The sequence below is a fragment of the Conger conger genome, chromosome 10, assembly GCF_963514075.1.
Source record: "Conger conger chromosome 10, fConCon1.1, whole genome shotgun sequence".
In the NCBI taxonomy this organism is placed as follows: domain Eukaryota; kingdom Metazoa; phylum Chordata; class Actinopteri; order Anguilliformes; family Congridae; genus Conger; species Conger conger.
This window is the reverse complement of record NC_083769.1, coordinates 44,638,493-44,666,134: the sequence shown is the minus strand read 5'-3', so window position 1 is coordinate 44,666,134 and position 27,642 is coordinate 44,638,493. Positions and strand designations below refer to the sequence as shown.

Here is a 27,642-nt window from a genome sequence, read left to right as displayed (position 1 = left end):
CAGCCTTGCCTGCTTCCACACTCGGTTATACACGACACTTAAAATGGCGTCTCGTTTCGTCTCCCCACCCAGGACCCCTGGCTCGGAGACGCATCCCCTCTCTCTCCCCCGCCCCGCCCAGCCCCCGGGCCCCGCCTCGGTCGCCATGCCCTGCGCGCCCCCCGGCCGGCCCCAGCACAGAGACCAGCCGCTGCGGTAGGATGCTGATCGCCGCCCGGCCCCACCGCCTGCCCGCCGCTCCGCCCGCACCCGTCGCCGCCCTCCCGTCCGCCGGCGCCTCCGCCCCCCGCCATGGAGGATGAGGTCATCACCAACAACGCGCTGGCCTGGCTGGTGTGCTCGGGCGTGTCCATCCTGGCCAACGCCTGGGGCATCCTCAGCGTCAGCGCCAAGCAGAAGAAATGGAAGCCGCTGGAGTTCCTCATCTGCACGCTGGCCGGCACGCACATCCTGAACATGGGCATCCCCATCACCATGTACGCGGTCATTCAGCTGCGCCGGCAGCACTCCGCCTACGAGTGGAACGAGGGCCTCTGCAAGGTGTTCGTCTCCACCTTCTACACGCTGACGCTGGTCACCTGCTTCTCCGTCACCTCGCTCTCCTACCACCGCATGTGGATGGTGCGCTGGCCCGTCAACTACAGGTACGGGGGGCCGCCGTCTGCCCGCTACTGAGCACGCTGTGAGGCGCGGGTGTGTAAACGGCTGCTCTGCCGTCGCAGGTGTGGAACGGCGTGTGCGTGTGTGTGTGTACTGGTCTTCAGCAATGGCCGCTGTGTAATGGCAATTGTGAAATGGTTGTGTAATCGTCGTTGTGTAATGGTAGTTCTGAAAATGGTTGTTCAGTAAAGGTAGTTGTGAAATGGTTGTGTAATGGTCGTCCTGTAACGGTAGTTGTGAAATGGTTGTGTAATGGTCGTTGTGTAATGGTTGTGTAATGGTCGTCCTGTAACGGTAGCTGTGAAACGGTTGTGTGATGGTAGTTGTCTAATGGTCATTCTGTAATGGCAGTTGTGAAACGGTTGTGTAATGGTTGTTCGGTAAAGGTAATTGTGAAATGGTTGTGTAAGGGTAGTTGTGTCGTGGTAGCTGTGTCACGGTAGCTATGTAGTCTTTACCCAACCCCTCCCACCGTACACCTCCACCCCCTGCAACAGCCACAGCAGGAGGACAGCACTAAGCACACGACCCCCAAGTATTTCCACCAGTATATTGTTGTTTTTGTTTTAGTCTTTCCTGCATCTACCGCCTCTCCTGCAGTTAATTCAGCCAAGCGCTGTGAGAAAGGATGATTGGTAAAACCTCTTACAGGGCAGTTGCTCTTTCTCCCCTTGATTTTCTTTCTTTTTTTTTTTTCTTTTTTTTTTTTTTTTACAAGCCATCGCGGCCCTTCCTTTCTTCCCCCGCCTCCTTCTCAGCGGTAGAGCGCAAGGCTCGGTAACAGCGCTGAGAGACATTTCTATTTGAGCCTTCCCTGCTGTCCCTGTCACGAAACTGAGGAGGGTGGGAAAGCGAGCGTCTGTCTGCCACCTGTCCACTTTGGACAGCGTGATTTTCAACACCCCCTCGCCGGTGGAAAAACCGGCCGAGGCGGCCAGCCCTATAGTCAGGGTAAAGCTGTGCCGTTACCTGTGGTAGGGCGAGTAGATTACAATATGGTCAGTTATTACCGTAGATTTGGCATTATCATACTGTAGTTAAATGCATGTCCTGTGGCAGGGCGAGTAGATTACAGTATGGTCAGTTATTACCGTAGATTCGGCCTGAACATACTGTAGTTAAATGCATGTCCCGTGGTAGGGCAAGTAGATTACAGTATTTGTCAGTTATTACCGTAGATTCGGCATTATCATACTGTAGTTAAATGCATGTCCTGGTAGGGCGAGTAGATTACAGTATGGTCAGTTGGTACCGTAGATTCAACACGATCGTACTGTAGCTTCGATTTCACGTCCTGCCTCCTGGTCAGTAGCCAATTACAGGTTGACAGAGAGGGTGTTCTGCTCTTGCTGTATGTTTATACAGGCATGGAAATAAAAAAAGCTCTGTCCCTTTTTCACCGCTGTTCTTTTCTCCACAAGAAAAAAGAAATGGCGGAAGAGTCTCAGTCCTTTTCCAGACACGGGGAAGAGAGTGCTGGTCAATAGGCGAGATTAAAGCACGGGGGCTAATGTGGGTCTCTACCCACGGCCCGGTAACTATAGTAACGCAACTATTTATAATCCAGCCCCGTTTGATTTTGTTAAAATTGTAAATTAAGTCCATGCAGTGAACATAACCTACGCAACAAAACAAAGCAGCTCAATTAGATTACAATATCACAGAAACCCACTTAGCTTTTCCACTGCACGGCTGTCACTTCTCCTGGTTAGCCTTAGGAGCATAGTGGTAGATTGATGATTTTTTTTTTTTTTTTTAGATCTCTAAATCTAAATCAGCACTAATGGTGTGCATGCAGTGCAGTTCTGATCAATACCTTGTTCTTCCTGTTTTCCCCTTGTTAGTGACCTAAATTGTAACAGTCCAAGTCCAGTTTTTCTTCCTTTCTGCAAAGAAAAAGCTCTGATCGTAATTTTCTAGTTTTCAATCTTAAGTGCATTAGATACCACTATCAGACGATATGCAGGTGAAACATGCCCAATTTACAGAGAAAATGCACAACAGTCCTGAATACAGTGGAATATATTAGTATGATTGCTATGTTGGAAATGTTTATCTCAACATTTGTTTCATATTACTATTGCATATTCATGTTACCTCAGTGTTCAGACCGTGGTATGACAGTAACAAGCTGTTCCTCCTCACAGATCACTGAGCAACTGTGAGGACACGCAATTAATGACGAGCCTCATCAATTAAAATCCAGACATCCCATTGACCTCTGTGTCTTTAAATTGCCAATCAGAGGACTCGTATTTTTCTCTTTTCAAACCTCACGTGTACTGAACAGGCAACAGGGGGGACGAACAGGCAAGATGGACTGTGAGTTTCTAACAACCGGTGTGTGGTTGAAGGGGGGGTGGGGGGTGGGGGGGGCAAACAGGCTATTTCAGGGCCGTCTTGAGTATGCATATCGCTCCAGATGATCTGGTTTTCAGTCATGCAGCCCAGGACAGTGAATGCTGAAGGCGACACGTTTCACACATTTCAAGCCCGTGTTTGGAGTTTGGACAGCGCGCCCTGGCAACGCACGTGCAGATCCTCATCTCTGGGCACATCTGTTTGTGTGACATCTAGGCAATGCAGTACTACCCAGCAGACCATGTGAACAGTTGCCGAAGCAGTCCCATCTGCTAATTACAAAGAGTAGAATGTGCACCCTTATTTACACTCCACTGACATTAATCTGGGCACAGTCAATTGCCCAGGTACACTAAAATGCTTTTCTATAATTAGCACTTAACGTTTTTTAGGCGCCTGTAACCTCATATCTTCACATTTGATGCCCCATGACATACAAGCAGCTGAAAGGAAGACTGAACCATGTTCTAACGCGTGTGTATTCACCATCAGAAGACACCATCATTTGCCACTGTTATCATTCACTGTAATATGCGTGGATCAGTTTCTGGTTCTCCGCACAATACCTTCAAAAAAAACAAATACAAAATGACACCCTAATGAGTTCCCGGACCAGGGAGCAGCAGATTCAACAGGGGCACACACTGCGACATCAGGGACAGAGCCGGCTTTCCTCTGTGCTCTGTGTAGAATATGAGATGGAACGAGAGGTGGAGTGAGAAAACGGGAGAGGTAGTGTGAAAAGATGAGAAAAAGAGTTAGTGAGGACATGAAGGAGAGAAAGCCAGTGTGAGAAGATGAGAGAGAGAGGTAGAGTGAGAAGAGAAGAGGTAGTGTGAGAAGAGGAGAGAGAGAGATAGTGGGGGAATGAGGTTGAGAGAGGTAGAGTTCCAGACAGGGGAAAAGAGTGAAGTGTGCCACCCTGCATGTCTGACGGCGTTTGACCGGCATCTGGAGCCAAAGAGTGGTGCTCACCATTTATTCTGCAGAGGGAGAGGGAGGGAGAGAGGGAGAGAGAGAGAGAGAGAATACCAGAGAATACCAACCTGATCATAAGTCACCAGCTCACTGCCATTTATCAGAGGTCAAAGCAGAGAGATATGGATGGTTTGCTTACCCCATCCCCCCCACGACCAGCGTAACATCCCTGCTCAGGTTTCCCCTCCGGTCTGTTTCTATTTCCCTTTTCCGAAACGTCTCACCCCACACATTAAAGTTTCATGACTGCGCCGCCCCGTTCCCACACTGAAGGAAACATGCCTATTGTTACCATGGGAGCTTGTTAAGGCCCAGATTAAAGACTCAACCCTGGTCCTGGTAGCAAATGCTTCCAACATCTGTTCTCATCAGCGCCAGGTCTGTCTCTGTCTCTGTCTCTGTCTCTGTCTCTGTCTCTGTCTCTGTCTCTCTCTGTCTCTACCTCTGTCTCTGTCTCTGTCTGTCTCTCATCTTCTCACACTGGCTTTCTCTCCGTCATCTCCTCACGGTGCAGTTGATCTTTTTTTCTTTTTCTTTTTTTTTAACAAAACGACCCTGTAAACTAAATGGGGAATGTGATTATGGGTTTCTCGTAGTGTGGAGAAGGGAGAGGTGAGCACGGAGAAAGGGAGAACTCATTTAGCTTGGCTGACCTTTACTGGGAGAGCAGGCCGGCTGTTCCCCTGGGTTTCCCTCCCGAACCCGTTCCGCCAGACGGATCGGTGACGACATTCAGAAAAGCACACTAACGGCTGCCTGCCCTCTCATCTCCATCACCGAGGAAATGTCATATGGAAAAAAAAATCTCTGACCAGCATCTTGTTCCCGCTCAAAAAGCCAACTGTGAGCTGGCCGTTTGCGAATTGGCGAATTTCCACAGTGTAAACGGTCACAAATAGATGCGCAATGCATTATCAAACACAAAGTAAACAATATCTTCAAAGCAAAGCCGACATCGGGGTGGAATACTGGGTAGTATTCGGCTGGTTTGATGCTTTTAGCTTCGGGGGGGGGGGGGGAGAGCTTTGGAATTGAGGGAAGAAGCCCCTTTGTTTGCCCAGGAGGAGGTTTCTAAAGAGGAAAAACCACTTCTCGTCCACCGTCTGCTATCGCACGCGTCTCGGCGCTAATAGGAAAGGCTCCTTGTGACAATGGCAGAAGACGCGAACGCGTTCGCCAAATCAGGCGGCCTGGGCCGTGCGTTCTTCCGAGTGATTTCAGATCCGAGGCGTCGGGGACAACAGGCTGCATTTAACCCCGGCTGTGAATCCGGAAAGAGAACGGACCCACGGGACGGTACACGAGCCCACACTGTGACTCAACTGCGATCATCGTGCAGGACTTCTGAGGCTTCTGAGGCTGAGCTAAGAATCACCCCACATTCTTATCTCACTCACGGTTATCACATGCAACGACGACTGTTTTATCGACGGATACGTCTTTCCTGTCCGCAAATGTGTCTAAAATTCAAGGCAACAATGACTTAGAGCATGGTTAATATGTTGGGAAACACAATAACTGCTTTGTCTGTAATCATTCCATTCAAGGAAATTACAGTAGTGCAGCGTAGCTCATGTCGGTGTCAAGAACTTCATGGAAAAGATGATACTAAATGTGTTTGAAACAGTCCCTGCTTCAGTTGATGTCCGTTTTCTGTCAACCCGTTTAATTCTCAACTGCACGTATGTTTGAACCCCATCAACGGTGCACAACTGCGATCATCGTGCAGGACTTCTGAGGCTTCTGAGGCTGAGCTAAATAACTAAATAACATTTAATGTAATTTGTCCTCACCTGTCCTTCTGCCCATCACTTTCTTTCGACCCATCTTTCGGGTGAGACATTAAACGCGATCATTAAAGATCCCACGACACTCTTCGCAAACAGTAGGGGGGGGTTCCCCTGCTAAATTTCCAACCGAACTGGCTCTTTCAACCTGCCACCTAATCATCCCCTGATTTAATTGGCTCTCCCTCTCCTCTTTCACTGACGTGCGGTGAGCAAGTTGGCACAAAATGGCTGCCGTCAAAACTCTTTAAGTGGATCGGCAACCGATAAGTCTAATAAACATAAGTCTAATAAATACCTAATAAAGTGCTCACCGAGTGCATCTCGTGTCTCCCGCAGGTTGAGCAACACCAAGAAGCAGGCGGTGCACACGGTGATGGGGATCTGGATGGTTTCCTTCATCCTGTCCACGCTGCCGGCGGTGGGCTGGCACGACACCAACGAGCGCTTCTACACGCACGACTGCCGCTTCGTGGTGAAGGAGATCGGGCTGGGCTTCGGCGTGTGCTTCCTGCTGCTGATCAGCGGCAGCGTGGCCATGGGCGTCATCTGCATCGGCATCGCCCTCTTCCAGACCTTCTCCCTCCACACCGGCCACAACATGGACAAGAACAAGTTCAACGTGCCCACCATCGTGGTGGAGGACGCGCAGGGGAAGCGGCGCTCCTCCATCGACGGCTCTGAGCCCGTCAAGACCTCGCTGCAGATCACCTACCTGATCAGCGGCATCGTCTTCATCTACGACTTCCTCACCGGATTCCCCATTCTGGTGAGTTCCCCCCCTTCCTCCTGGGTTCCCCCCCCCCACCGGTAATTACTTCATAAGAACGAGGCATCATTTGCAACCAACCGACATTTGCTCCCACTGGGCATGATGTACGTAAATTCATAATGAAGTGTTTATGAAGGCTTACACACTCACATACATGTTGTTAATATTGCCGGGCTTTGCTTGTTAAGTCTTTATGTACTGCAGCTCTTGCAAAGACCCTTCCAATATTGCTTTCCATTTTCTCTATTTGACTTTTTCTTTTCAAAATCTGCACAGAACTACATAGCATGCATACAATTTCATCAAAGTAGAGTCTCAGCATTTTCCCCTGACTGAAAATGCTGTGGACAGAGGTTTTTCCTTCCCAAGTTAGGTAGTGTATGTTTGTATCTATGCTTCTTAACCAATGACCCAATATTGATTGTGTTCTCCAATAACCTCAGTCAGCTTGCAAGGATTCGGGTAATTTCCTGCGTTCAATAGAGAACCGTATTTACAGAAATCAATTGAATTAGCCAATAGCGGATTTACTGTATATTGAGAGGGGACGTAAAAATGTCATGAGGTATCAATTGCTGATTTACAGATTGTTTCAGCTTCTTTCAGCTTTAGTGAATGACAGTAAATTAGACTTCAGCTGTGCTCAGAATTTTATAACCCTTTTTGTTGTCTATGGACTACTTGCATTATTTTTGTGTTCATTATTTAGTTTAAATTGTTTACTATGTCTGCTGCTGATGGTAAAATGAATCTCCCCACAGAATATTAATAAAATATATTATTTCCTATTATATTATATTATATTCTCAGGGATACAGGCTCATATGGTCAAATGAGGGACCAAGGCATCTTAAAATTGATGATTCTCATGATTTATATGGATCTTACCATTAAAGCACTTTTAATCTGACTAGAATTCAAAGAATAGAAGTTTAAAAACTAAGCTGTCTGCTCACGTAAGGATGAGTATGGGTCTACAGTTAAAAGAACAAAAACAACAACTGCACACGGGTGTTCACTGTGGAGATCACTTCCTTCCTGGTTTGAGATAGGATAGCAGGTTGCCGTCTAAGTTTTCATTGGTGGAACAATGGCTGGGATATCGTTTTCCTTGTAAGTTATACAGTACCATAGTGTCAGATGTCTTACTACTTACTACTTGGACACAAGGGACAATATGTGGTGCAGCAATGTTATGCTGTTTGTGACGAGCCACACTTACATAATATAAAACCTTTTCTGACGCTACAGTGATTAATCTCTCCAACTCCCCACACGCTACTATGATTTGTCATCCTGACAGAATAGCAGAAGCCTACAGTAGCAACTGACTGCCAAATCAATTGCGTTGTCAATACCATCCGCATTTCATCAAGTTATCTCTAAGGTTATTGCAAGAATTTTAATAGGTTTTGATAGTTTCAATATACTATAGCCAACTGTCATCATTTATTGCTTTAACTGTATCCTTGAGATATTCCCAGTCCTTCAGAAAAAAAAAAAGAAATGTGTAAAAGAAACATAAGGGGGGATTATTGCAGAAAAAATAACATCTAGAATTAACAATTATCTATCAACTCTTTTTAATGATAGTGTTTATACTGCTCAAGATAACCGTTATCATATACTAAACAACTTGCTGCCGGAGAGGATGTTCTGATATTCTAAGATCAATTATCAGAGACATCCTGACATTTTAGTTTCATTACATTCATGAAGTGTTGTCTAAAGTGTTGCCAGTCAGCCTAACGTCACTGCTGGGAAATGTTCTTCAGAGAAACAAGAGTGCCTTTCATCAACTTTCACCCTGTGGCTTAATCTGCGCTTGTGAAAAACATTTTTTTTTTACTATATATAAAAATAAATAATATTTATATTACATGAAAAATGCAGGTTTGTTTTCCATTAAATACTTAGCACCAGAAAGGGGCTCTGGCAGCAGAAAAATGTTTCCCCTTTTACGAGCTTGGAGGCAAAGAGACTTTACACATTCTCTCTTTTAAAGTCTTCAATTAATCTCTGACCATTTTCTGTTGGCCCAAATTGTTTTCCCGGTCCACTTTATAAATTCCATAACCAGAGTTGATAAGCCTCTCCCGGTGAGAGTGTGTAATTATCTGTTTTTCTATAGCTCCATTCATTTATCAGATTATAATTCGCACACCTTGTTCCGTTGGCACAGTTATAGTCCAATCATAGTTAAGGGCTGTACAGCAGAATAGAGTAAAGTAATACTATAGTAAAAAATAAGTGCTATTAAACCAATGTATTTCCACACACAGTAGGGGGGGAAAAAGGTTCCTTGTCTCTTTATCGTTAAAATAGCTCAGTGTAAATCCAGGCTACGGCACTTCTGGGGAGAGACCTTATTGCATCCCCATGTTTTTTTTTATCCTTCAGCAAACCACCTACCTCCTGAACGAGTGGCCATTTGTCAAAGATCCTAATTCTTACTTTGTTTCCCCCCTTGGCAATCATTAATAAACATTTCATGAATGTTTATGAACACATTACTGATTTTCATTCAATTAGTAATGTATTGTAGAATGGTAGATTGATGACAACTGTCAAGTCGAACTGCGAATTATAGTCAGACCCGGGCCAAATAAGTCACTGTTTTGGATTCAAATACTTTTCTGTGCTTTACTGAGCTTGTCTGGTATTGTTGTATTCGCCTCACGTAGGTCAACAAGGGTGGTGGTAGGGCACGGCATTTAACCAGTGTGCTGGTCCAAATTTCAAGTGGGTTCAAGTGGAGAATAGCTGTAGCACACTTGAGCTAGAGGACTCTAAATTGCTTCAAATCACATGCATTCCATCATTGGGTAATACGCTAAACCAGGGGTGCACAGCAAGGGCCTATCCGCTTAAGGACTTTGTGCCAACTTCTGCTTGAATTATTTAATTCACTAAATAATGACATTTGCATGTGCACCAGCTACAGCTGCAGACTGCAAATGGGTCCTAAATATTTTACTGTGCTCAAGTACAGGAGTGAACCGTCATTATTTCTAGAGCTGTCAGAAAAATAAATTAAGGTAATTGGTTGAGGGGGTGTCTCGGTGGCGCAGCCTGTAGAGCACTGACCGCATGCTCATTGTGAGCCGTGACGTTGGCGGTTCGAATCCGACCATCAGACATTTGTCGCATGTCTTTCCCTCTCTCTCGCTCCCATTCTTCCTGTCTCTCGATACTATACTGTCCAATAAAGCTGAAAAAGGCCTAAAAAATATCTTTAACCTCCTAAGACCCGCACTCTTTTTTGGTATGCATTTTTAATTTCTCTTTGCTATTTGGGCTTATTGGGACCTGATAAGCATAAAAACTAAGCAGCAACTAAGCTCCCCGGCTCATGATTACAATGCTACAAGATGACTTTACATTGACATGGTTCCCAAGAGTGAACCTCTGCAGTTTGTCTGCAGTACCTGTTCTCCATGCCCAGGGGTGATCCCATTATAGCCAGTAATGTCCTTCATGTTGACCATGCTGTTACCACCTCGAGAACTTAGAATAAGGTTCTGAAATGTTTGAGACATATCATGAGCTAGTCATAAATACATGGTCTGCAGTATATAGGGCAATTTGGTAGGATTTTTATATTTTGATTAGACTTAGAATGAATAGTGTCGGTCTCCATTTTATTTACGTATACGGAAGCAAAACACATCTGTAGCACGATGATTGTATTACGCCCAGAACTGGAAGTCTCACAGAAGGATATAGAACTGAAAGGGGGAGGAGTCTACAAGGGAAGTGGTATTGTGATCCAGCGACACCTGCAGGACAGGAGGCACACAGCATGAAATTAAAAGTTCTTCTACACGTGCTACACTCTCTGCCCGCTTAATTTTACCACTCTGTAGTCCTGGGGCCAGGATATGTCCCATAGTCTCTTCATACACTCTATGGGACAATCTAGGTAAATGAAAATGATCTTTTTTTTTTTTTCCCCTGTTGAATGTTGGAGCGAGAGCCTTGTTATTCTGCCAGTAGACTCATCTCTCTCTCCCGCTTTCTTCCTCCTCCCTTGTCCCTCCCATCCGCCCTTCCTGTTTTTCTGCGATTCCTCGCGTAGATGAACCTTTGTACACTTTCCCACGTCGCCTTTCCCTCGCATGCAAACAAACAAAGATGATTCACACGTTGCGGCGCCTTCCGTCGCTATGGCTTGCGGTAGCGAAGCGGGTTATTCCCCGATTATCCTCCAGCACGCCTCTTCCGTCGTGCGCGGCAGAGGGAGTGGAGGGTTTTCATTGGCTGACGTGCGGTACAGGCCCTTAAAATTTAATGCCATGTCTGGTGGATGAAGAGGCTCTGACATCACCTCGCTGGGGGTGGCGGTGGGGGAGGGGATTGGTGGAGGGGGAGGTGGGGGGGGGGGGTGGGTGCCAGCATCGCTCAAATCAGCGGGGGGGAAGGCTGCATGTTCAGAAGCCACTGAACATGCTGTGACGGCTAAGGGGAAAAAATAATGCCCGTCACTCTTAATGAAACGACTTAACGTTCCCCCAACGAGAACGCGGATCCTTGCCTCGCTTTATTATTTAAACGAAGCTTCACGTTTAACCTCATCTGGGGCTGCAGATTTGGGTCAGCACGTGAGCGCATGCGTGATTCCGCACGGGGAGAGAAGAGCGGAGGTTCCTCTGCTCCGGCGGAGGGGCAGGGGCTGGTCCCGAGCCCAGTGAGAGGCTATGGGGAACGAGTGCCTCTCCCCGATATCCCACACACACACATACACACATACATATGCACGTACGCACATACACACATACGCATGCACGCACATACACGCACACGCGCACACGCACACACATGCACGAACGCACATACACACATACATATGCACGTACGCACATACACACATACGCATGCACACACATACACGCACACGCGCACACGCACACACACACACACATGCACGAACGCACATACACACATACGCATGCATGCACCTACACGCACACGCACACATACATATGCACATACACATATACACGTGCACACACATACACACACACATACATATGCACATACGCACATACATATGCACGCACATACACACACACATACATATGCACGTACGCACATACACACATAAATGCGCACACACATACGCACGCACGCACATACACACACACATAAGCATGCACGCACATACACGCATGCACACACATGCATGCACATACATACATACACGCATACACATACATACACATGCACATATATATGCATGCACACACACACGCACACACACACAGAGCTGCATGCATGTACACACTCACATACCTCAGGCTTAAGACTGCAGGGCTACTCTCTTCCTCTCCCTCTCTTTCTCTCTCTCTGTGACTGCAGCATCCGTGCCACAGCAGAATGTCAGGTTTGCTCTCTGTCTTGTGTATTTACATGGCTAATTAGTGATCTGGGAAACTGCAGTGAATTACAATACATTGCAATATGGCATGCCAATAAAGCACTCTCCAGCTAAATTGAAATTTTCCCACTCCAGAAGAGCATACACAGAGTTCCTGGTTTATGCTTCCGCTTGTAATGAGGAGCCGTCAATGGCATTGTGCGCAGGGATCGTCTTGACGAAACATGTCATTTCCACGGACTGAGTCTAAAGTATGACACAGTTGTTAGTTCTTACAGTAAATGGATTGTGGGAGCTAAAGGCGGAACTATTTTATGAAGAAAATGGGTCGTGTTATAAAAATGTGTTATAAACAGACCAGGACGGGGAAAGAAGTGAAATTACAGTTCAGTTCCATGCTTACACGGGCTGAACTGTAATTAATTCAGCCCCTCTTTGCATTTCACAATCGTTAGCAGCTGCGGACGCTGAAATATAGGAGAATTTAAATTAGTTCCAGTTCATTTTCAATAAATCCGTGTCCGCAATGAGCCTGGTGTGAAGTAAACATGCCGGCTCCCTGTTAACCTACCGTCCAATGGCAGAAGTGGCCCCATTACTCCTATTGGGAAAGCATTGAGAAGTAGGGCCCTGTCACGTATCACTGAGTTTAATCAATTTCAGTAGCCTGCGGCAGCTTAAACTCAGGCGCCCGATTTATAGCAGTTCTGCAAATTGCGAATTATTAATAGCACTGCTATTGCTAGCTCAGCATAGCTGCCAAACAAAGGTGCCCCCCATCCAAGGTGGGACATAAACTGAGGATGGGGGTAAGAAGTTCAAGATATTTGCCATTGTTCTGTCCATCTCAACTGTGGTAGGCATTCTGGCATAAAATGGCTGCCGTCGCATAAGCCTGGTGGGTGATGCACATTGGTGATGGTTGAGGCGAGTTCCCCGTCATCACTGTAAAATGCTCTGTGGGTGAGAAAAGCGCTATATAAATGTGCCTATCCATAGCATTACAGACAATGCTTTCAGTGAAGGATTCTGGGTATAGACTATGGCGTATCGTAAAGACTGTAGTTGCAATATGAGAGGTATGGTAGTGTATGTACTATGGTCTATTATACAAACTGTGCTTTTCATACTTGGAATAGGATGTGAACTATGATGTATTATAGCGATGGGACTTCAAGTGGAGAAGCTCAGTGGCATCAGCCAGACACGAGTCCCTGCCCTCTACCTGTAGTTATCACCTTCACAGTCATTCCACAATGTAATGTTTTTCTTTGGTCTGTGGCTCTGTATTTGATGGCTGCGCTCTGAAATGGCGGTTGCCAGGTGTGGCATGATGAAGTATGCCGGAGCTGCGGGTTGACCGTGTGATTGGCTTTAAGATAAGGGCGGGTGCGTTGGGTTGGGACTGTGGACAACGGGCGGTAACGGATCCTGTTATCGGGGAGTGGTCAAGTCCCCAAGGTTTGCTTGTGTAAGGTTTTACTGTATAAACCGAGGCTGTGGGATCTATGCAGAGGTTATCCAAGTAAAATAAACTCGCAACTCGTTACCAATTGGAATGAAATGGATTAACCGTTGGCGACCGGCTGCAGCTGTGTATTGTCAGCTGGCGATTACAGTATGATACAATTATGAATGACAGACTATAAATGAATCTCGGAAATAAGGTCTCTGAACTCAGTATTGGGGAATAAATTAGTGTGTTGGTGGTGTGTTTTTTGTTATCGGCTCCGGCGACACGTTACTGATTATCTTTCATTTTAGATGTATAAGTAACACAATATGCGCTCGTTTCTAGTTTTGTATTAGCGGTTATTCATAATTCCATTCAAAAGGCTTCACTGCACAGCCGCATTCAAATGCCAACCTAATTCCTTTACAATATGGTTTACTCACCAATTTCCATCATCCGCTGCTCTGAGCGTTGTCATTCAGTCAGTTGACTTACTTTCCAAACAAACCATTAGGTTATACGTCCTTAGGTATTTTCAAACGAAGTTCCACATTCAGTCGTAGTTTTTTTTACTTCTTCTGGTGGCTTCTGCTTGAGCCGCCGCGATTAAAGCCTTGACACGAATGAAACGAAATCATAACTCGTCTTTTGCTATTTATTTATTTATTTATTTAACTTAAACTAACATGAAAGCATGTGAGAAGTGAAAACTACCGCCTCCCACTTCCTGAATCATTACCGAACAGCTGGTGATAATGTAGGCTATCTGTTCCCCAGTGCAGTAACCGGTGTGCGCTAAATGGGGGTGTTAATCAGGTAGCATGGACTGTTTTTTGTTTGTTTGGGTAGGTAGGTAGGCCTAATACACAGACAACTTAAAACGTCGTTTTCTTAAATTTGGATAACAGCAGTTCGAGGTAACATCAGCATAATAATATGGCTCCAACAGAGTGGCTCATGGCCAATAGCGTGCTTCCGGGAACTCTCAGCACCAACCTCCCTCCGAATTTCTTCGCCAACCCCCCGGGGTCGTGCAACGGTTTATTATTAACGCTCCCCTTTCAACGCTCTCGTTTCTATAGCAACGCTCCAGACACAGGAGTTTAATGTGGAGAGCAGGCCCTTTGAATCTTATGCGGCACGGCGGAAATAATCAACGCATATTACCTCATACTGCACTGTTTAACTCCGTGACACAAGTGTGTGTCCACGTTGAGAAGATGAGGTGTTCACAATTCCCCAGGGAAGGTGGAGGCTGTCCGTCCTGGAGAGAGACAGCGAGATAGGAGAGAGTGTGTGTCTGTTGTGGATGCACTCCTGTGTTCTTCCGACTGTGAAATCAATAAGGAAGAGTTCAGTTTGTGCTGGGGCCCATTGATGCCAGTAGCCGTTTTCGATTTCACAAACATCCAGTTAAAACCTTAATGGCTTGTATGGTGACTGCATTCCCTTGTGGCTGGTTTTTTTCTTTCTTTCTCAGGGGTGATGCCCTCCTGGCTGTCAGGTGAATGCAGGCAAATGTCATATGGGTACGCTTTAAAACATTTCGCCTGCTTCATGCATTTTGTATTATTTTTATTTCGCGAATGGCTTTGTGTGGAAACACAAAGACGTGGCTGTGGATGGATAGGTTCTCGCATGCTTGACCAAGCAGGCGCTGAGAGACTGAGGTGATGAGTGGTGTCCCAGAAGCTCTAGGAGGCAGGCAGACTTCCTTTCAGTGTCCTGATTAGTCACAGAAAGCAGTCTGGATGGATGATCTTTTGCAGCACAGTCCGCTCTAAATTTGTTTCATACAGAGCGCTTCATTCTGCCACCTTGAACGAAGGTCCAGAGGTTGTCTGAAGAAAGCTAAATCCAGTTTGATATCAACACCACTCACCGCCTGAAAGTGTGGTGACACATGTGAAGAGGATAGGCTGTCTCTTATTGAAGGGCTGAGAAGTGGTGGACTTCTAATAAATAAATTATCTTCTTTGCAATACACTTTCCTTTGACTTTTACACCAGTCAAATGAAACATGAGCTACACACGTTGCAGCAGGTACTATAAAAATACTTTTGTTTTTATTTTAAAACAATATTTGAGCCTGGCTATATTATCTTAAGGGGTGGGGCATATAACATTTATTCACCCATGATGTGGGCCTTGGGACTAGAATGTTTGAAACCAACCAAAAGCTATATACACTCAGTATTTTTTTGACTTCTTCTAATCTTCTGCTGCTGTAGCCTATGCACTTAGAGGTTTTGATGCATTATGTGTTTGGAGATATTCTTCTGTATACCACTGTCGTAATGCATGGTTATTTGCATTACTGTCACCTTCCTGTCAGTTTTGGCCAATCTGACCCTTCTCCTCGAACCTCTCTCTCATTAACAACATGTTTTTTCCCACAGAACTGCTGCTAACTGGATTTTTTTTTTAAATTATTTTCTCGCACCATTTTCTGCAAACTCTAGGGACAGTTGTGCGTGAAAATCCAAGGATATCAGCAGTTTCTGAGATACTCAAACCACCCTGTCTGGCACCAACAGTCATTCCACGGTCAAAGTCACTGAGATCAAATTTCTTCCCCATTCTGACATTTTGTCTCAACATCAGCAGAATCTCTTGACCATGTCTACATGCGTTTATGCATTTAGTTGCTGCCACATGATTGGCTGATGAAATATTTGCATTAACAAGCTGGTGTACAGGTCTACCTAATAAAGTGCTCACTGAGCGTATAGGACTGAACTTGTGGTAGCTCAACCTCATGAAAACTGTAGAACCATATAGCAGTGGGGACAAAGATATGTAAATGTGTGCCTGATGCTACATTTGAATTATGTTTCTGGCTGTGTTTCAAGGTGGATACTATTAAAAATGCGTTTCCAACACATTCCAGCCTCCAAAGCAAATTATATTTCAAATGTCTTCCTGTACCTTTTCTCTAGAGCTCACATCCCCTGATAGGTTGCAGAGTGACAGTGTAATGATGTAATGTAACTCAATGTGCGATTGCATTGACAATTTCCCCATCAACAGATTGGTTGAAGGATAAATCATGCAGTGCTGTGTGTAGTTTAGTTCAGGGAGTTGCTACAGCATGACCATTACTACGTCCCAGACCAGCATAGAAAGAAGAGGTTCTTTCAGATAATTTGCAGTAGGTCTGGATTCAAAAACCGCCCCTGAGTTTAAATGAGGAGGAAAATAAATTGTGTTTTGCTTTCACCATTGTAATGGGGTCAGCTCAGTGATGTTGGCAAACCTATATTGGCAAAATGCAGTATGTCTCTGAGGGGGAAAAAGGAAACTAACACTTGTATTTATGCGTAAGTGAAAACTAAGGATGAATGTTGATTGAACATCGATAAAAAGTGTTTTTTTGCCGTTTCTAAGTAACCACAGTTCCCAGCCACGGCCCACCTGCATAATTATAGGCAGGCTGGCTTGAATGTGATGTGAAACTGATTGTTTTAAAAAGGCCAAGGCTCATGATAACCCAAAGATCATAATTCCTGCAACTATGAGCATCAAAGTCCCTTTCTGGCTCCTTACTCATGTGTAATAAGCTATTTAAATGCATGAGAAATTAAATTGCACTCAGTCTTTACATTACTAAGTGCCCTTTGCAGAGAAATGTTTTATATTGCCTTTGTACACATAAAGCTTGTAGGATTGATCTAAAATGTATTTATCCACATTCCCAGGATCCTTAAGCTAAATATAGACACATACAGCTTCTATGAGTTTGAAGGACGTGTGCCCCTGTTAGCTATATCTTCCAAATGGTGCCATGCAGTATGATTGGGCTTTCAGAGTTGGCCTGAATTACAGGTTAGAAGCTATTTTCTCAACATTTAGATAGTGAACATCAACACCTGTGACTGCACTCCCCTTCCAAAACCGTGGGATGTTAGATATTTACGAATCCACTGCAGGAACTCAGAGGCAAGCGTCTCTGTCTGGTGTCTCCGTTTCCAGCCTCCAACCATTGCGTGCCATCCACTGCTACTCCAGATGGTCAGAGTTATACTCAGACTGCTGCAAATGGAGTTGTTCTGTGGTCAGGAAGAACCATCAGTGAGGAAGCGATCTCCTTCCGACCCTTGCAGTCACACAGAGTGTACCCAGAGGTGCGTTCAAGATCGCAAACGTTAGCTGACGTTCGCGAACATATTCAAACTTTTTTCTGTTCGCCACGAACGTTAGCTAACGTTAGCTGCCGACGGGGAAGAACAAAAGTTGACCATTATTTCGCTGTTATAATACACTTTAATCAATGTAATATTTGTTCAATGTAATATTTGTTCTTACCGTTAAAAATAAATCATAGATAAGCAACAGATCAGCTAGCTGGCATTGTTAAATCTAAGTCACGTCCATTTGTATTCAAAATGCGAACTAAATGGGATGTTCATTTAAAATCGTTCAACAGTAACGGTTTGCTGCAAACATAGTTCGCCGTGAACGTTGGCGGTCTTGGACGCACGTCTGGTGTAGAGCTTCACTCACAACAAAACACTGAGATCATCAGTGGATCCATGAAACCCAATCATCAGGCATTATGCAGAATCTATAAATCCCTCCATGAAAGTTGTGCTCCTGGCTGCTAAGAGTCTCCCAGCATCATTATTTATCTCCCTGCCTAGCAGACCAGCTTATCCAAGGCCACTTATACTGATAACATTGCATACTGTTCGGTTTATTACAGTTTGATAAAGGGTGTCCTTACCTGAAGGTACAACAAGGTGCACTTGTTTGCTGACTTACCCTATGTAGACAGGCAGCACAGTGACACAGCAGTGCAACAGTTAGGACACACTGATGTTGAAATGGGGAGGGTGTATAGGGTGTACCCAGGGATTTTGGGGAGGCGGGGTGGGAGTCGACCTTCAAATACGATTTGTTTCATTTGAAATATTTTGTATGTTTTCTTTTAAATCTGCCTGTACAGAACTTCTGCATACCTAAACTTTTACACACCTAACACTGTAGCTACTCACTGCTCCTAGATGTGTTAAATGCAGAGGACAAATTACCCTACAGGGTCCAGTAAAGTGTAACTTTAATGGTGCGATGGAACTCACAACTGCACATTTCAGTGGTCACCGGTAAATTTTTGTTCTTCAAGAATCAAATTTTCGAGGTACCTGCCCGTTCTGTGGAGGTGCCTGCCCGTTCTGTGGAGGTGCCTGCCCGTTCTGTGGAGGTACCTGCCCGTTCTGTGGAGGTACCTGCCCGTTCTGTGGAGGTCCCTGTCCGTTCCGTGGAGGTACCTGCCCGTTCTGTGGAGGTGCCTGCCCGTTCTGTGGAGGTCCCTGCCCGTTCCGTGGAGTAGCCGGCCGTGCTCTTGTTCGCCCCCCCCAGGTGGTGAGCTTTGCCAGTCTGAAGTACGAGAGCTCGTCGGGCTGGATGGTGCTGTGTGTGCTGTGGTGCTCCATCGCCCAGTCCATCCTGCTGCCGCTCTTCCTGTGGGCCTGCGACCGCTACCGCGCCGACGTCAAGATGGTGTGGGAGAAGTGCGTGGCCATCATGTCCAATGACGACGTGGATGAAGGTAGACCAGAGCGGGAGAGCGGGCACACCCGTGGGGGGGGGGGGGGGGGCAACCAGAGAGGGCGGGGGGGGGGGGGGGGGGCAGGACAGGGGGAAGGGTGGGACAGATCTCTTTTTAAGCGCCGTAACACACAAGGCTGTGTCAGTCAAATTATATTTTTTCAGACAGTTTGAGCTAAGCTAGATGATACGCTTGAAACTTCAGTTGCACTTCATTGTACGTTGCTCTGGTTAAGAGCGCCTGCTTAATGCCTGTAATGTAAAGTAATGTCATGTTTTTGATTGATGTTGATATTAGGCAGTAGGTATAGTAGGTGTAGATTAGTAGGTATGTATATTTTTTTAGAAAGGAAAAGACTTTACTTGAATTGTTTCTCTGAATATGATTTGTTGTTCTCCGTGTGTGAGTTTGTCAAATTCCCAAACTGTGTGAGTAATTGTTGGTTAGAACTGAGTCACATGAATGTCACAGTCTTAAGGCTTGTTTTTATTATTTGTGTATCATAGACCTTTTTTCCCTCCCTTTGCCTGTTAATCTTGGCCAAGATTCAGTCTATGCATTCTCCGTATCAGATTCAGGGCCAGTTTTACAGACTAAGCTTAGTCCTAGACTAAATTGAGTTTTGAAGTAGAATTTAGTTTAGTATTAGGCTTCATTAATGTATCTGGCCCTCAGTCTTACCAGAAAAATAGTTCTATTTCATTTAACTTTTTCATTTTTTTTTTTCAAAAACTCACATGACATTTATGTGTGTAATGGCCACATACAAAATATTGTGTTGGTGCCAAAAAACATGTGTAAATTCAGCAGACAAAATTAAGAACAGAAGCACAATATGATTAGATTGAATCTGGGCCTTTGTATTCCTTAGCATCATTCTCTGTGTATCCATTTCATATCTAAAACCTCCCTGATACCATTGTGTGTATGTGAACTCTGTGCTCACTCATTAAATCACTCAGATTCTGATACAGCTTCATTTAGGAGAGATAAAGATTAGTTTATGATAGAGCATCTTTATATTCCAATATTTTTTTTAGTGGTGAAATACAAGCGGGATTGGTCAGATTATAGTGTGATTTAATTTTTGCAAATCAAAAGATCCTGAAAACATTGCCGTCATACTGAACAAATAGAATTACCTTTAGAATCATTATCATCTACACCAGCTCATCAGGCCATGAGAGCTACTGTTTAGGGCTGATAGTTTTCACAATGACGGGAATTATTAGGAAACAAATTCGCGAAGCGACTGATTCAAGGTGCTTCTCTGTTGAAGTTAGAAATCCTTGGTTGTATTTGCTTTGGTCAATGAGCATTGCACTTAAATTGGTTTAGATGCTAAAGTAAGACTTTTATCTGAAACATCAAGCAGTATGTGCCCTGCAGAAGTTCTATTTTGCACGGCATGACTGACGTGAATGTGTTACAGCGAGGATAGCGTCAGATGAAATAACCACAATGGGTGCGTTGATACAGTGCATCTGAAAACGATCAACTTCCTAAGGTGCGGGATGTGGGTTTGACTGCCACAGGGACTGACCACTGGAATAATGACGTGAGAGTTTCATTAACTGTCTTCACATTTGAGCGTTTAAAACCAAAGCGTATCGTTTCCAAGTGACTAACAACTCCCGGCCTTGTGTGCAGTAGTGGGCTGCATTATACTCAAAATGGCTGAAGTGCAATGCAACTTCCATTACAGGGTCTGGCCTACATCTCCAAAGCAGGATGTGAACTCTACTTTAAGGTTTCCCCTGATATGGTCATATTCCAGTGGAGGTAGTAGTGGCATGTTTAGTAAATATTTCAAGTACTGACAGAAGCATGAACATATTTTCAGTTGGATTTTCCCGAAGTGGGTTACGCAATAATCTGACCAGTTCAACAAAGGTTTGGGTGTACTTTTGTGGTAATGTGGATCAAAGACATTTGTTGAATAGTTTTCTCCAGACTTTATATTTTCATGCTAATATTTATGAGATATTAACATGAATAACACTGATCCTACAAGGGACCACCGTGAGACAAAGCACTCAAACATTTAAACGGTTAACAGTCCGAATTTAAAATCATCGTGACCCGTTACCCCTGTCGTCTGTCCACCACCCACGACTTTATATTTTTCAGTTTGTGACGTTGATTATTGCTTGTTTTATAAACAATAACAGTTCCTTATAGTTTTGCTTGATTTGAATGTTACCAGTTCTCTACTTCTTTTCAGAGGGCTTGCCTTGTATAACACAGCTCAGTTGTATGTATAACGGGTTATTTCTTGTCTACAAAGCTACTGTTTTGCATGCAAAGCTGCCTGTGCAATAGCTAATTTCATCCTTCATCTAACAAATGACCCACATTTGCCTCAAGATCAGCATTTTACACTATACTTCAACTGATTGAAACTCAATCTTGAAATGTGATCACATTTCTTTCATATATATATTCACTGAACAAAATTATACGTAAAGCGATGGCTCTAAATTGTTATTTTTGTTGATATGTGGGGTTATTTTTTGCCCAATTTGTATACCCCAAGTGGTCCATAATATACCAACTCTGGACTAGGCTGCTGTTCCCTAGAAGTCAGAAACACTCAGGCACTCTAATCCGACCTCAAAAAGTATTTATTTCAGTCAGTTCAGACTGCTTATTCAAAAGTCCAGACTGGACTTGCTTATATATTGATAATTTATCAGTCATTTTTAAGTGAAAATTCCAAATTTGAAACGCGGACCAAAAAAAAAAAAAAAGAACATGGATTGTTTCTTTTATCTATACGTCTGTCTGTCTGTCTGTCTATGTACTTGAGCACGTTTTTTTTTAATCCTGATATATATGCTTTCTGCATTCGCAGAAAACAGCCAGGATGGCGGAATTCATCCGGACTTAATATATGACAGACCATATGACTATAGCAACGCTGGCGATATCATGACGGTAGACCGTATTGCCAAGTACGAATTCTCAACCTTAGAAAGGGGGGTCCCCCAAGGTTATCCATTGAGGGAACTACAGGAAGATAAAATGCAGTATTTGCAGGTATATTTCCATTGATTTTTTTTTTTTCAATCCTAAAATTTACACAAAATTCTTCATTTATACGCAACAATGTGCATGTAAAAGTGGCGTTCATCTTTGTCATGCAACTTATTGATTATTTTGGTTATCTGCTGGAATCATTTTGCATCGTGAAAATGAATCACGCACTAGAAATAAAAGTGCAAAGTACAATGTTGGAGAAAATGAGTCTAAGGAATATTCTGGCTGACAAATATTTGGCAAATATGACCAACAACAGTCTGTGCTTCCATATAGGATTTTGAGGTCTTGTAGTGAAGAATTAATTTGCATGAGTCATATTACAAATGACCTGCTGAATTTACCATTTTCATCAGCTTTCTCTGCTGCTGAAAATGATGATATATATAAAGCGTTCAAAGACAGGGTCAAAGAATGGTTTTGATAGAAAGGCCCAAAGTTAGATACAAAAGACACTGGAATTTAATGATGTGAAATCTTTTATCTTTTATCAAACTTTTATCTTTTTTCGAGTTCAAGAAATTCTCACACTTAAGCAGCCCAATAAAGTAAATGGTTCATAATTTCAGTCACATCACACTGCCTGCAGTCAGTCAGAGCCAATCATTAGTAGAGCTGTGAAATGCTCCTCTTCAATCCCCGAACCTCTAAAGTACCTCTCTCCGCATGTAGCCTTCAAGTGCTGGTAAAGACGTCGTCTTCAAAACTCTCCTCGTTACACCAGTTCCCAGTAGTGAAGTATGACTTATTACATAGAGGGCAGGGTGATAATAACTGCCCCAGAGGGCAATAACCAAACTGCCTTCGCCTGAGGGTAAAGGAGGATTGCGGACTACAGTCAGGCCGCCGTAATGACCTTGGGTACACAGCGATTTGAGGCGCTTGAAGGCTGCATTCGGAGGTGCCATCCCCAGAACAAACATCTCTCAACCTGACCTGGCCCCAGCACATCACCCCCTGCAGCATTCCCCATCGCAGCACCATTTTAATGCAAAAGTAACACCCAATTATTCTGTTGATTGCACAGGCCCGCAAAGCAAACTCTTTTAACAACGGAGTACAGCATTGGTCTCCAAAAGATGAGACTTATTTCTGGTATCTCGCATCAAAACACTTGCATACAGCAATGAATGACTACAGTTCTATCTGTCTACCTATTTCTACCTACAATCTCCATTTCGTATGAGTGACAATGCTAATTTTTCAGAAAAGAAATTAGGTTTTTGATACAGTAGCCTTCATTTCACACCAGTTCACCCATCCTTTCATACAGCACTAAATTTGTATGAAAGAATTTTGAGTTTTAAAAGGAGTTTTATGTTTTTGTTAAAACTTCACCATACCTAGCCATATAATTCAGGAGAAAGCAATAATCTTTCTTCACTCTTATTAATCCAGGATATGATTATATCATTAGATTACTATGCGAAAGCATGAATAGAGTTGGACGCAAAGGATTAGGACATTTCTGAATTGTTATGATTATTGCAAAATAATATGCATTTAAAAAACTTGTGTCCACTTGATGTTTAGAGGTAACTGTATAGTATTGAAAAAAACTGCCAAATTTCAAGTTTTTCATGACAGTGACTGGTAATTGCTGTGGAGCTCGTATTCTGTGAGAGCTTGTGCAATGCTAAATTGGGTTAATAGTGAATTAGCCTAATTTCCCCTCCCATCGTGCATTGTGACGGAAGGTTTCATTTTTACCTGTCCCCTGCATCTACCATGTGAATGCTTTGCTGCCCTCTGCTGGTCAAGTTTCACACTAAAGGCTACTGTATCTTCTGCTGTGGGCGTTTGCTCACTGAAAAGTTACAGAGACACAGGCGCCCCCTAGTGGCAGGCCTTGTGTTGTATGTTTCTGGATATCTCGGTGGCTTTTTCAACTCCAAAGTCTGACATTATGTCTCTCTTGAATAGTCCTCAGAACAATGTGGAATGTGAGTATCAATTTCCAGCATACATGTGTAAACACTTAATACCCTTCAACATCAGTATGCATATTTTCCAGTTGTCAGTTAAAAACGTGATTTTTTTTCTACCATAATAAACTCACCAGGGATAGAATACTTTTTTTGCAAAAAACTACTTTTGAATGTAAATACAACCTTAAAGCCAACAGTGCTTAAAAAAACAGTAAGATTATTGCAGATGTTGGTCTAATACTCTTTATACCAAAGGGGTTTCCCCTCTTTTTGTCTGTACACATAAAGCCAGAACAGTAACTAACGATAGGCAACGCTGCGAACGTTGTTGATGTTGTGTGCTGTACGTGCAGTGGCACTGCGTCGGCGCCGTCCTGACCTCCAGCCCCCTCTGTGTGCTCCACGCCAGGTGCCCCCTACAAGAAGATACTCCCACGACGAAACAGACATGTGGAGCACCGGTCAGATCCCTTCCTACCTGCATCGCTGGGGCTCCACGGAGGACATCATTGGGATCTCTCACTACAGCTCTCCCCGGCAGGAGAGGAGGAGAGGCAGCTTGGTCTCCTACCACGAGGAGGGTGCACCCTACCGCAAGAGGAGGAAGTCGGAGGACAGCGTGCACTCCCTCCGTCAGCTTCCGCGGGGGGCGCATCACGAGGAGGACTTTAAGTGCTTTAGCCGCGACGAGGTGATCAACTTCATCGACGAGACGCCGCTGCCCAGCCCCATGCGGAGCCCGCGGCGCGCGTCGGCCGTCTCGCTGATCCCCGACGTCTACGAGCAGCGCCTCGTCCTGTTCCCGCACTTCCCGCTCACCGACTTCGAGCGCGAGCCGCAGGCGCTCCGCCGCTGCCCCGAGGCCCCGCCCGCCCCGCCCGCCCCGCGCAAGGGCCGCGCGCCGGCGGAGCCGCCCGAGAACTGCCCCCGGCCGGGCAGCCGGGGGCCCCCGGCCGGGGAGGGCGGCTCCGGGACCTGCCCCGCGGGGCCGCGCGCGGCCGAACTGGCGCCCCCCGCCAGGGAGCACGCCGCCCACCGCTACAGGACAGGCCCGGGGGAGGGCGGCAGCTGGGCCGACCAAAAGAACCTGACTAAAGTGGAGAGCAAGGGAAGCACAAATAGTTTTTTAAGCTCACCTTCGGCCTCCTCCGGATATATCACCTTTCACTCAGATTCTATAGGCTCCGCCACCTAGAGGAGACCCGGAGCCTTCATCCATACGGCCATTATTATTATGATTATGATTATTATTATTATTATTGAATCTGTGTGGAATGTTCATTATTTTTTTATGGGAACAAAATATCATTTGAGACAAAAATCCATATCTGGGGAGCGGTGCGGGCTGGGTGCAGACATTTATCATTTGTTACAGACCTGTATCACTGTCGTAGTTTCTCCCGTTCATCTGGGACTGACGCTGGTATTGTGGCTCTTTACAGGCTTCATGTCGGCCCTCGTATTTAAAAATCGGCGTGGTGACGGTGGAGTGGGTCTGCTGTGCAGGGAATAAATGTTAACTGTACATAGAGGAACGTTTCAATGCTACACGATAGCTTTTCTGAACAACTCCAACACAAGCTTTTTATTTTAGTTCCCACTAAAATATTCCACTGCTTGGCTTAATTGCTTTGTTTTCTCTTTAGTTATCTTGTTGGTGGTTCTCTCTGTGTTATTTTCTTGAAAATTAAAATTGTGAACAAGGTGGTCGGGAGGAACGCAGGTATTTCATTGCCTTTCCGCACATGTTTCCACGTGTTTTAGAGACGACACCTTGTTTCCTACGTTTCTGTTTACGTTTGGATTACTGATTTGTCAGATTCAACTTGATGCTTCTCTTTAAGTCTTATAAATTAATATTTCAAATATGAGGAACAAGAAACACTGGAGAATAAGGAGCCTACTTTTCATCTGTTTATTCCTAGAAATTAACTGCCTTTTTAGCCAAGTGCTTATAAGCACATTTGTATCGGAATTTGTGTTAGCAAGCAATGCAACAAATATGTTTCATTAATTCCTGGTCTATGTTTCTGCCTCAACTTTCCTCCACTTTTATTTACATTCTCACCTTACTTTCACGCTGTATCACACTGTTAATCAGTGATACTGAATTCAGCACACGAATATAAATGAATGATTAAAAAGTTGCATTCTGAGTTACCTTCCATCTGATCCCTGTGAGGATATTCTTTCTCATGTCTCTGGAAGAGCATTCATGTTCACGAGCCCAAAAAACAAACAGGTTAAAAAAGAAACTATCTGGAATGTTGTCTAAATATCCGCAGAGTTGCTCTTTCAGATTTGTACATAACAATGACAGATAATATTGGATGTATGATATGCTTGTGCTTTCTTTATGGCGAATGATGATTTACATCAAGTCTCAAAATAATGTTTACCATTCATCATATCTCTGCAGATGCACACGTATGCATGCATGCGCACACTTTCACACACGTACGTACACTCAGTCAGCACTGCACTTTGTCCTCACGCCAGGCAAGGTGCACTTCCGTTTGTTTCTTACACGGTTTATCCGATAGAAGTCAAATCACAATCCTAGCTAGCATAATGTGTGCAACAGATGACAACAGGAACACCTGCCACCATTTTAAAACAATGCTCCAAGAAAACAGAATTGCAAAAATGGAGGATGGACTCATGAATTTCACTCATGGGGATTTTGTGGTTTCAAAAATAGCCTATGAGTGCAGGAGGCAGAAGTCACATATAAAGGAATAGTAACATTCCTCCCTACAGAATTTTGTTCCGTGAAAATACCTTCAGCCTAGAATTCCTAGTGCTTAGTGTGGTTCTACACTTGAATTCTAACCAACGTTTAATTATATGTGTATGATTTCTGAAAAATAATTCTGTCTATTGACTATGACTATTTGTGGACAGAGAAATGAATAAACGTTTGAAGTTTATTGAAGTGGGAAGCAAATGACTGGACTTGAGGTGTAATCTTTTTGATAGCCTTGCATTGTGTAAGCATTCCTTCCTTGGTCCCATCTCTGCTAAAAACAACATTTAGCAAAATTACACTCATTAGCTCATTCTGTTGAAAAAGCTGTTCTGGAGTAAAGTTTAATAGAAGAGAGAATGTCTTGACGATTGATGAATATGAATGAAATGTACGTACATGGTTTATTAATGCATTGATAAAAACACGTTATACTCACAAAGACTAAGCTCATCAGGCTGTTATTGCTGTTGTTTGACACCCCAGATTTGAAATGCAAGTGATTAACCTTTTTCTATGTGGACATTAAAACACACACATATTTACAAACTGATTTTTTTTTGTTTTGTTTTGTTTTATTTTTTTTTTAGTTTGTTTTACAGTAGTTCTCAGAATATACATTTATAACATTCTTTTTAGAGCTACTAATAACTGTCAAATTAATGGACATTGTTTGGTGTCTATGTTGTTCAAATGATGATTTTGTTTCAAAAGGACTAAGAAGCTATTCAGAATATAAATAAAAATGGATGAAACCCATGCCATTTGTTTAAAATTGTTCTATGTGTATTTTGCATTTGTAAAAAATGAATAAAAAGTGATTATTCCTTGTTGATGTTTTGCAGAAGTGCGGAATGAATTGGACACTGATATTGTTTAAGGGGTACATTCACCGCTCAGTTTTATTGATGTTTTCCACTTTTTTGAAATAATTTAAGGCTATAATCTGTAAGGAGCAGAAAGAAATAAAGCAAATATTTCAAGACAAATTCA

At 44.0% G+C, this 27,642-nt stretch overlaps 1 protein-coding gene across 1 annotated transcript; it reads left to right on the top strand.

Moving 5' to 3' along the window:
- Positions 1 to 291: 291 nt before the first annotated feature.
- Positions 292 to 27,642, top strand: LOC133139559 (probable G-protein coupled receptor 153). The gene is made up of 5 exons (XM_061259130.1): positions 292 to 644; positions 6,126 to 6,555; positions 18,747 to 18,936; positions 21,791 to 21,975; positions 24,313 to 27,642. Exons 1-5 carry the CDS (start codon positions 292 to 294, stop codon positions 25,096 to 25,098), a joined length of 1,944 nt encoding a protein of 647 aa, XP_061115114.1. The 3' UTR covers positions 25,099 to 27,642.

Bases quoted from the DNA above. Each gene is read 5' to 3' on its own strand.
- LOC133139559 (XM_061259130.1), top strand. From the start codon at position 292: ATGGAGGATGAGGTCATCACCAACAACGCGCTGGCCTGGCTGGTGTGC. The intron at 6,556-18,746 runs GTGAGTTCCCCC...CGCCCCCCCCAG, and splicing joins TCACCGGATTCCCCATTCTG to GTGGTGAGCTTTGCCAGTCT. The intron at 18,937-21,790 runs GTAGACCAGAGC...CTGCATTCGCAG, and splicing joins CAATGACGACGTGGATGAAG to AAAACAGCCAGGATGGCGGA.